At 36.0% G+C, this 11,620-nt stretch overlaps 1 protein-coding gene and 1 pseudogene across 1 annotated transcript; one reads left to right on the top strand and one right to left on the bottom strand.

Annotated features, from left to right (window-relative positions):
* Positions 1 to 1,560: 1,560 nt before the first annotated feature.
* LOC146887143 (secreted RxLR effector protein 161 pseudogene) lies at positions 1,561 to 2,392 on the bottom strand (annotated as a pseudogene).
* Positions 2,393 to 6,838: 4,446 nt separating this feature from the next.
* COG0212 (NagB/RpiA/CoA transferase-like superfamily protein) lies at positions 6,839 to 10,872 on the top strand. Its single transcript, XM_028067536.2, has 6 exons — positions 6,839 to 7,231; positions 7,550 to 7,640; positions 9,080 to 9,306; positions 9,653 to 9,728; positions 10,225 to 10,350; positions 10,558 to 10,872. Exons 1-6 carry the CDS (start codon positions 6,878 to 6,880, stop codon positions 10,710 to 10,712), a joined length of 1,029 nt encoding a protein of 342 aa, XP_027923337.2. The 5' UTR covers positions 6,839 to 6,877; the 3' UTR covers positions 10,713 to 10,872.
* Positions 10,873 to 11,620: the final 748 nt, after the last annotated feature.

The raw sequence follows: 11,620 nt of genomic DNA, 5'->3' as shown, positions 1-11,620 counted from the left end.
TGTTATATGCAGTCTTTGCTAATTTACACCATTGATGAGTTTATGAAAGTAAAGGATAGCATCTAATCAGTCTTCTTCCATTCATTTCTGGTATATGTCTTTGTGATTTAATGGTTCATCCGTGCATGGGAGGAGTTCTCAGGTTTATTATTTTGTATTTGAAGAGAAAAATGTTTATGGATTGGTATATTAAAATAGTTATACGCTGCTTCAATTATGAACTGTTATATATGGTAAGTTTAATCCATATATTTTAAAAAAATGTATGTCATCTATTTAAAAAACTATCGTCAGTTTGTTAAATTTTATAATATTACTTTTCAAAGACTGTTTGGTGACAAGGAGCTTGTAGACAAGATAAAAGGACTGTTGTATCATGTGGTCAATTAATACTTGGATGCACATACACTTCCTTACCGAATTGTTTATTTCCATTTTTAATGTAATATTCAAGGAAAATGAGTTAAAAAACAATTAAATAGTTGACATTGTTTTATTATTCTTGTTTTTATTATTATTGTCATTGTTTTTATATATATTACTTTCATTATTATTAACTATAATTATAATTGTTGTCTTTATATCACTATATTTATTGTAAAACTATTATTATACTTTTATTATAACCGTTAACACTATCACTTCTTTATTGTCATCACAATAAATATTATAATTATTGATATCCTAGAAGTGTTATTGAATTTCGGTCATGGCGGAAATCAGTATTGGTTTTTCGGTCTGCCACCATAATAAGGCGGAGGCAAATCAAATTTTTCATGACGGTTGCTTTTGGCATGATGGATGACGGTGGCGTAGCAATTATGACAAAAAATCGGATAAAAAAATAAGAACCCAAATCTTGAACAGAAGAGAAGAAATGTGCAAAATGGTGGTGGTTTACAGTGGTGGCATGGTGAGAAAAAGATGAGCAGAAACTTTAATTTGATCTTTGCCTTTTAGTCTTTAGCAAATTGAGCCTGACCCACTAAATTTTTTATTTAAACAAACCTACACATATTTCTGACCATTATCACTATTTTACCCTGTTTTTATCTTTTACTTAATTTACTTAAGTTACTGCAGTAAAGTTTTCTTTACCCCATAAAGTTTTCTTTCCTTTTCTTTAGAAATAAAACAACACTCCTTCCTTCACCACAGTACTACCGCAACTACAATCACTGTCACTCACTACTGTCATCAGCTGCTGTTGCCAGTCCCCACCGCCGGTCGCCAACTCCAGCCTTCACCGTTAGCCACGTCGGCCGTCTCCAAGTCTTTTTTTTTTCTACTTCTCTACTTTGACTATACTTGAAATTAAAGAGAAGAATATTTTATAGTGAATTTGAGAGTGTGTGTTCTCTCCTCTTAGGTTTCAATATTTATAGTACATGAGATACAATGGATGAGAGGAAAGAGGAGAATTCTAGAAGATGCTCCTAGGAACTAGAACTAAAGCATGCTCCTAGGAACTAGGACTAAAGCATGCTTTTAGGAACTAGATCTAGAGCATGCTTCTAGGAAAATGAATCTCCTTTAAGACTATTTATTTTAACACTCCCCCTCAAGCTGGAGCATACAAATTGTATGTGCCAAGCTTGGAACATATAAATTCAATCCTAGGACCTCTCAAGGATTTTGTTAATACATCTGCAAGTTGTTCATTTGATCCTACAAATTCTGTGTAAATTTCTTTGGTCATCATTTTTTCTCGAATAAAGTGACAATCAATTTCAATATGTTTGGTCCTTTCATGAAACACTGGATTAGAAGCGATGTGGAGAGCAGCTTGATTACCACAATACATCTTCATTGGTTGAATGTTGCAAAAACCTATTTCTTGTAGAAATTGTTTAACCCATATAAGTTCACATGTTAGGGATGCTATTGCTCTATACTCTGCTTCAGCGGATGATCGTGCAACAACATTTTGCTTTTTACTTTTCCACGAGACTATATTTCCTCCAAGAAAAACACAATATCCCGTGGTAGAACGTCTATCCATAGGAGAACCAGCCCAATCAACATCACAATATCCAAAAACTTGAGTATTCCCTTTATCCTCATAAAGTAGTCCTTGTCCTGAAGCTTTTTTAAGATACCTTAGAATACGAATGACAGCATTCCAATGATCGATAGACGGATTCTGCATGAATTGACTCACAACACCAACTGTAAAGGATAAATCTGGTCTGGTAATAGTAAGATAAATAAGTTTTCCAACTAGTCTTCTGTACCTTTCTGGATCAGAGAAAGCTTCTCCCTGTTCTGCCATTAATTTCTGATTTGGATCCATGGGACAATCCACTGGTTTACAGTCGATCATACCTGTCTCTTTAAGGATGTCAAGAGCATATTTCCTTTGAGAAATTACAACTCCTTCCTTTGACTGGGCTACTTCTATACCCAGAAAATATTTTAGAGTTCCAAGATCCTTGATTTGAAAATTATGGCATAAGTGTTCTTTTAACTGAGAGATTTTACCAGCATCGCCTGTGATCACTATATCATCGACGTACACTATTAAGTACACACATTTTCCAGGAGAGGTAAGGCAATAGAAAATAGAGTGGTCTGCCTCACTGCGTTTCAGTCCAAAGTTTTGAACAATGTGGCTGAATTTCCTGAACCAAGCACGTGGAGATTGCTTGAGACCATAGAGAGAGCGACGTAACTTACAAACCAAACCAGACTCCCCCTGAGCAACAAATCCAGGAGGTTGCTCCATGTAAACTTCCTCTTCAAGATCTTCATGCAGAAAAACATTTTTAATGTCTAGTTGATGAAGGGGCCAATGACGAATGGCTGCCATTGCAAGAAAGAGTTTGACGGTAGTCATTTTGGCTACTGGTGAAAAACTACCGCTGTAATCAAGTCCATAGATTTGAGTGTATCCTTTGGCCACCAATCGTGCCTTAAGTCGATCAACTTCACCGTTGGGTCCAACTTTAATGGCATAGACCCAGCGACAACCTACTGTCTTTTTCCCAGAAGGAAGAGGAACTAACTCCCATGTTTTGTTGTGTTCAAGAGCCTGCATTTCAGAAATCATGGCTTGTCGCCACCCAGGATGATCAAATGCTTCTTTCACAATTTTAGGAATAGTAATGGAAGAGACAGAAGAAATAAAAGAGAAATAGGAAGGAGATACCCTGTGATAACTAAGAAAATTGTAAATAGGATGAGGATTTCGAGTAGATCGTGTACCTTTGCGGATGGCAATGGGCCAATTCAAATCATCATGATCAGGAGTCGTGGTACCAGGTGATGATGGAGAATGACCTTCAAAAGAGGACTCACCTTGGAGTATTGGTCCTGCCATTTGGTTCCTGTGTTGATAAGTAATAATGGGTGGCGACAACGACGCATTAGGATCGAGTACGGTATTTTGGACTATCTGGGCCGGAGACTCAAAGAAGGGAATAGGTAGAACATGTTGGATAGAATTTGAATCACAAGTAGCAGTAGGGAAGAAGGTAGATTGCTCAACAAAGGTGACATGGGCAGTCATGTAGTACTTCTTGGTCTCGGAAGAGTAACATCGATATCCTTTTTGAAGACGAGAATAACCTAAGAAAACACATTTGATAGATCTTGCTGAGAGTTTGTCTAGACTTGGAGACATGTCATGGACAAAACATACACAACCAAAAACACGTGGAGTGATATGAAAGAGAGGCTCTTTTGGAAATAGAATGGAATAAGGAACTTTATTTTTAAGAGAAGAAGAAGGCACCCTGTTAATGAGATAACATGCAGTTAGGATAGCATCACCCCAATAATGAATCAGCATATTTGCACCAAGCAATAAGGTACGAGCAGTTTCAACTAGATGTCTATTCTTCCTTTCTGCTATACCATTTTGTTGAGGTGTATGAGGGCAAGTAGACTGATGCAAAATGCCATGTGAGTTTAAGAGCTTGGATAATTCAAAGGAAAAATATTCTTTAGCATTATCGCTTCTGAAAATTTTGATTATTCTCCCAAATTGATTTCGAATTTCATTTAAAAAGGATATAAAAATTTGCAAAAGTTCAGAACGATCCTTCATTAAATAAATCCAGGTACATCTAGAAAACTCATCAATAAAAGTAACAAAATATCTGAAGCCAAAAGATGACACACGACTTGGCCCCCAAATGTCAGAATGGATAATAGAAAAAACAGAATCACATCTAGATTCAGAATGTTTAGGAAAAGAAGACCTCACATGTTTCCCTAATTGACATGATTCACATTCCAAAGTTTGGAGACTATTGAGTTCAGGGACCATCTTCTTTAGTTTCGTCAAATGAGGATGTCCTAAGCGGTCATGTAGCAATTTAGGAGATGAAGCAACACAAGATATAGATGGGCTAGAACCAAGGTAATAAAGGCCTCTAGATTCATGTCCTTCGCCAATCATACGACCTGTACCACGTTCCTGTATGACAAAAAAGTTGGCATCAAAGGTTACTGAACAATTTAATGATTTTGTTAATTGACTTAAAGAGATGAGACTAAAGGGACACTCAGGAACGAAAAGAACAAATTTTAAGTTCAAAGAAGGAGAAAGAGAAACTTGACCAATTCCTTTGGAAGCTACTTTGGATCCATTAGCAAGGGTTATGAAATGAGATGTTTTAGGAAAGGAGAGAGAGGAGAACAAGGAGATATTACCAGAAATATGATCAGATGCACCTGAGTCAATAATCCATGGGTTGTGACTCTCCGTAGATTGTGAAATGCAGGCAGTTGACAAACTAGGAGTTGTAGATGATTAAGCTAGGTTGCTGGATTTCAACTTTAAATATTTCTGATATTCTTCTTCAGAGAATTTTGTCTCAGAACTTTCAGCTTTGGAAATATTGGCTGTCTTTCCAGGAAAGCCATGTAGTGAGTAGCAATTCTCTTGAGTGTGGCCCATTCTTTTACAATATGTGCATTGGGGACGCCCTCTAGCACCACGCCCTCCTCTAGCACCACGATTTCCTTTACCACGAAATGAAATCATAGTAGAAGACTCAACATTCTCTTGGACATTTCTATGCTTAAGGGATGGAACCCGAAGGAGATGTGTTATCAGGTTCTCTATAGAAGGGACTTCTTGACTAGTTAGAATTTGATCCCTAATATGATTAAATTCTGGATTCATTGCTCGAAGAATCATAACCATGTAAAACTTATCCAACTTTCCTTTTATTTCTTCTAATGAGTCCACTTCTAAGAACACCTTTAATTCCTCGACAGCAGATTGAGCTTCAGCCATAAAAGTTACCATATCATTGTCAGATTGCTTTAAAGAAGATAGTCGATTAGCCGAATCGTAGAGCCGTTGGATATCATTTGTGAATATATTTTGGGCCTTCTTCCAAAAAGAATGACATGTTTTAAAGGCCCTAAGCGTACTCAAAATATTAGGCTCTACTGATTGCCAAAGTAGAGCACAAAGCTGAAAATCAGTTTTCTTCCATTGCTGAATTTGATCTTGTGGCACTGAGCTTCCATCTTCTTCCAAATGATCATGAAACCCTTGACCAAGGAACCAAAGTTCCACAGATGCAGACCAAGACAAGTAATTTTTTCCATTTAATTTTTCCAAAATTATGGAAGTAGTGCCCGAAAAAGATGGAATACTCCTTGAAGACATGATAAGTTGACAGTAGCTGGTGGAGGTGCTCTGACGAGTCAGACGAAGGTGGTCTGGAGATGATCCGGCGACGGGACAGCGGCGCGTGAGACCCACGCGCCTATGGAAGCAGCGGCGTTGAACGGCGCGTGAAGCAGCGAACGGAGGCGCGACCACCGGGGTTGGATTGCGCTCCTCGAGGCGACTCGAACCCAGGTGCTGGATGGCAAAAATACGGCGGCGGCCGATGGCAGACAGTGGCGGACGACGGACGACGAAAGACCAGTCCTTTGACAAAGACAGGCAGAGCGGGATCCACCCGCTCTGATACCAACTTGAAATTAAAGAAAAGAAGATTTTACAGTGAATTTGAGAGTGTGTGTTCTCTCCTCTTAGGTTTCAATATTTATAGTACATGAGATACAATGGATGAGAGGAAATAGGAGAATTCTAGAAGATGCTCCTAGGAACTAGGACTAAAACATGCTTCTAGGAACTAGATCTAAAGCATGCTCCTAGGAAAATGAATCTCCTTTAAGACTATTTATTTTAACAACTATAATTATTTTGAAGAAACTATACTTATTTTCCAGCAATAATAATGACCAATGGTCATGATACTTCGAGAACATCTCATAGACGTGGCCGGGTTGGATACATTGTCATCCAATTTGACAAATCTAGCAGTGATATATCTAGATTCCAATTTTGCTATGAAATTACAATTCACATGTATTTGGGAATTTTCTTCAAATTGAAATTCTTTGAAGAGTTGTTTTAGCTATATCAGCTCACAAGTGACCAACAATGTCATTCAAAAAATTTTAGGATCAACTCAAGATTAAAAGTTTATGTAATGGTATTATATTTTATTTACTATAATATTTCCATTATGGTTCAGTTATAATTTTATAAAGATTTTTGGAGTTGCTGCTATTTTTCATTATCCGATAACATTGTATCTTAGTCATATTTTTATTTACATATATTTTAATTATGGCGTAAAGATTAATAAGTAGTAAAATTATATGTAAGGATTTAAAAAATAAAAAATTCATCCGGTATAATTAAAATAAGATTTTTTTATAAGAATGAAGATCAAAGTATTTTTAACTACACGATGAAATGAAACTAAGTCTTCTATTTTTTTTTTAGGAAAATATAATAGTGGGTTTTTTTTCGTCATATTTTAGTTTTTTTTTTTTTTGATATGTACACTTGTAACCGGAGCAAAGCATAGTTTCAAATCAAACCGAAACGTTTGGTAATAAAATGGAAGCTTTCCGCTTATCACATCCATTTATGCTCACAACCAACCCCTTCAAGGCTCCCTCTCTCTGCACCTTTTCCTTCTCCACGCATCCTCGCCGGTGCTTCAAGGTGGAAGCTGCCAGAACACACAAGAATAACCAGCCCTTCGACGCGGCGGCGTACGAGGCGGAGCGGCTGGCGCTCGACGCGGAGGCCCGGCGAGCCATGGCGGAAGCCGCTGACCCGAAGGCCTGGAAATGGGTAATCCGAAAGAGGATATGGGACATGATGGAGGCCCGCAATTTTGCCAACAACCCTCGACCTGTTCACCATCGCATTCCCAATTTCGTTGGGGCTCCCGTCGCTGCTCAAAAGGTATTCATTTTATAATGGAAAGTGAAGAACCCGCTTAATGAAAGAGCAGGGCATGATTGGATAAGAATAAGCTTTTTTATAAATAGAGGAGACAAGATGAAGGGAAAATTAAATAAACTTCAATATAATCTGATAAGATAACAGGAGATTGAATGAAATGACATCTTTTTTTGAAGTAGTATAGTACGAAATGAAATGAATGAGATTGATATGAGGAGCTTTAGCTTCCATAAGAAAACTTGTTAAGTGAAAAAACATATCAAAGTTACCCTGGATTTGAAATGGGTTAATTGAACTGTTTGATGTGGGTTTTGGCAGATGAGGGAGCTAGATGTTTTTCAAGTTGCTCAATGTGTAAAGGTTAATCCAGATTCTCCTCAGAAACAAGTCAGGTTTCTCACTCTTTCAGGTCTGATACTTCATTTGGTGTTTCTTTTGTGTGTGGTGCTGAGTGGGGAGGGTAATGCTATTTATGAACATTGGTTTTGAGTGGCGCTGAGTGGGGAGGGGAATGTTCAAGTTTCTTTTGTGTGTGGTGCTGTGTGGTTGACGCCTCATTGGTTTTGTTGCATTTTTTCTGAGTTTGAAGGGATTGTAGATAAGTGAGAAATAACAAGAAATGAAAAGGTTTTAGAAAGATATATGCTCATGAAAAGTGGAAGAATAATGCTACTAGAAACTCGCTTGTGTAGTCATACAGAACCGCACATTTAGCTACTTCTCAATATCGGTGGCTCAGTTTTAAATTTTGTCATGTTAATCTCAGGTGTTGATCAATTGCTATTGTTGTGACTGCAAGAGTAGTCTAAATGTTGCATCATTCTAAGTGAAGAATATCAAAAGAAAAAATAAACCTGCTTGACAGTTAGTTGGTAGAAGTTGTTGCATGCATGACTGCTTGACAGCTAGTGGATTGCATCATGTAAGCTCAGGAGCATCTTCCTGAACCTGAACTGTTCCATCTAAACGTAGTATTAGTACGGTGTAGCTAAAAGTGAATGATAATCAGTATGGGTTATTAATTGTCATTGTAAATCAGTATATCCCTTTTTGCAGTAAGCTACTATTAGTTTTGCCTTTAAAAGTGAGGCTTTTATAAAAAATTGTTGAGTAGAATACATTGACACTATTATTTTTTTAGTAATATTAATGTGGCGTGAAAGAGTTGTGAAGGTCTGGCTTAGATGTCAGTGACTGAACTTCACATTTCAGGTTTTATTTTTATTAGTAATCATTTGAGAATCCTCGTTATGTGGACAACATTGTGTATCTAATCCTAAGTTATCAGGACATGTAAGATCTTGTGACATTGAAGGCTCCTGCTAGCGTACTGTATGTCTGACCATATGGATTCTAAATCAATACAGAAATCGATAATTTGATGTAAATTTTAGAATCCTTAAAAGATGGATTTTCCTGTAACACTCAGTATTTTTGTTAGTAGGTCAGGTAAAACTTTTTATGGTTATGCATTTAAGATATCTATGGTCATGACGGTCTTTTACTGTGTACATTTTTTTTACTGAAAGTGTTATATTTCACTTTGTTAAGTTTGACATACCTGCCTTTTGGTGATTGTGATTGCCTGCCATCTTTACTCTTGATTTGCCTTATTATTTTGATAAGTGAGAGTGTTAGACTAATTCTTTACTGGTCCTTTATTATCTAAATTGAGCATAATGTGAATAACATTAAGAAACTTGAACTGGCTAAAGCAGAATTTGTGATCAATTTTATAAAATTATAATAATAAAATAAGACTTTAAGAATTTAGTTAATTCAAGACTCGAGGTTCTTATCTTCTCCTCTAGTTTCCTTCTAACTGTATATCTTCAACATATTTCGCAGATGGGAAGAAGTTGTTGACTCCTCAACCTCGTTTGAGAACAGGTTTCTTCTCGGTTCTTGAATCCAGTATGTTAACTTTGGATACTATGAAGGAAGCCTGCACTTCTGTTGGTGTTGCCAAGCATGGACGACCGATTGGGTTAGATGAAAAGATAAAGGTAGATCTTATTGTTATTGGATCAGTTGCTGTTGACCCAAGGACAGGGGCTCGATTGGGAAAGGGAGAGGTAAATTTACATGTCTTTGAATTTTATTATGGCCATGTTTAATCTTTTTGTTCACTTATCAATTAAAAGTCTAGAACTACAAAATTAGATTTTTAATGCTTGGCAACCTGTATTGATCTTGCGTTTAAAAGTTTTGACCTTCTATTTGCTTACATATCATGAAACTTCTTGCCCATGAAATATACCTCTGGAAGGAAACCAACCTCAGTCTAGTTTCAAAGCTTCCCGTGAAACAAAAAATCCCTACTTTCCTCTGAGTGGTATGCGTGAGCCTTGAGGGACCTTTTAATCTATTAATGGACTTTTGAATTTGAGTGTTCCTTCAACTAATAAGATTCAACTGCAGGGATTTGCGGAACTTGAATACGGTATGCTGAGGTACATGGGAGCCATCGACGATTCAACACCAGTTGTTACCTCAGGTAGTTTTGGTTCCTAACCTGCCTTTACCACTTTTGTGAGCCCGTCATTTTAAAATTTTCTCTCGGACATTTTGAAAACACAATTTCAACTGTTGAAGTACCTGCATGTATAACACTCATACTTATTTCATATTTCAATTTTAAAACATGGTTATGACACAAGTTGGTTATGTAACCTCTTTTAAGAAAAACACTTTTCTTTTAAAAGAATTATATACCCTGTATGCTTGATATTATTTCTGTTTCCACACATGATTCTCTAGCCTCTTTTATTTATAAAGGTTTATTTGGGTCGAACATATTTGGGTTGCAAAACGTAGTTTCCTTGCACTAATGCTGACTTGTTAATTGAATTTAGTGCAATATAATCACTAATGAGTTCCTCCATACCATATTGTAATGTGCAGCCCTATTCATTACCTTTTTATTCTTTCCTTGTGTAAAATTTACAATTTGTCTTCTTTTGTATGTAACACATTGAGAACAACCGTTGCAGTGCATGACTGCCAATTGGTGGACGACATTCCAGTTGAAAAACTATTAATCCACGACGTACCAGTGGATATCATTTGTACTCCAACACAAGTCATTTTCACACACACGACTATTCCAAAGCCTCAAGGTTGGTGAAACAATGCCACCTATCTGTCTTTACGTCTTTTTCTTACCCATTAATCTGTAAATCATTGAGATGCCCTTGCATAGATGTAATTTCTGCACAAGTGGTCAACCTTGAATGCTGTAGCTTCAGTTTCTCTTTCCCTTGTTGGATGTTCATAACTTCCGATATTTGTAAAAAAGACTAACCAACGTATTATCTTTGCTGCAGGGATTTATTGGGACAAGTTGTCTCCTGAGAAGCTTGGACAGATTCGTATACTGAGGGAGCTCAAGAAGAGGATTGAACAAGAGACTGGAACGAAGCTTCCTACTGGTCCATCAGAGAAATTACCACCCACTGCTCAACGAAGTCGCAGGGGTTAGTTATATACATGTAAGTTTTGATGGATTTATGTATATATTAGAGGTGTTTAGTGTTAAGTAATGAGAAAACTGAACGTTTAACTTTAAAATTGTTTACGTGTATATATATCTAGCATTGTTATGTAAAGACCACTTCAAAGAAATAAGCATTTTCAACCCATCTGAATATTGTTTATGAAGCCTTTTAAGAAGCCTCGGATGGGGAAGACTGCCGTTGTTAATGTTGAATGTATCTAGAGGATGAGTTTGTCTGGCTTATTTATGCTATCTGTGAACAGGTTTTCTTTTGTATCGGTATTACACAAAATGAGAAAAAAATAGTAAAATAAGTTTTCTATAAAATTAAAATTAATTTATGAATAAGTTAAAATCAATTGGAGAAGCTAAATGCTTACAACCTTTTCAAAAAACTGATTTTAACTCCTACAAAAATTAATTTATTGCCTTTTTTATTTACTTTCTTTTTCGGTGTGTGTGTGTGTGTTTTTTTTTACAAAATTATTCAAGCTAGTTTTTGTTAGACAAATGACAAAAATCTAAGAGGTTGAATTTTATTTGAAAATAATTATCCATTTTATTGATCTAAAAATGATTTTATTATAGATGTTTAAATAATTGATTTAGTTCTTTTAAGTTGTAAAAGTTATTATTAAACATTTCTTATGATAAAAAGAATCTTATTTTCTTGAATTTATAAATATATTTTTCATTACACATATGATAAAGAAGTAAATAAACAAAACCTTGTGTAAAAACTGTGGGAGACCCGTCCCCCTTAGTCCCTTGCTTGAAAATTTTAGTTTTATTCAATTTAGATCATAGTTGCTGAATTTGGATAAAATATCTAGGGTGTTAAATTAAATTTTTTATATATAATTTATTTAATTAAAAAAATATTTCTTTTACTT

The sequence above is a fragment of the Vigna unguiculata genome, chromosome 4, assembly GCF_037176805.1.
Source record: "Vigna unguiculata cultivar grain cowpea cultivar isolate G323 ecotype 2 chromosome 4, ASM3717680v1, whole genome shotgun sequence".
NCBI classification, from domain to species: Eukaryota; Viridiplantae; Streptophyta; class Magnoliopsida; order Fabales; family Fabaceae; genus Vigna; species Vigna unguiculata.
Note: the sequence above shows the minus strand (reverse complement) of the source record. Positions and strands in the feature narration are given on the sequence as shown.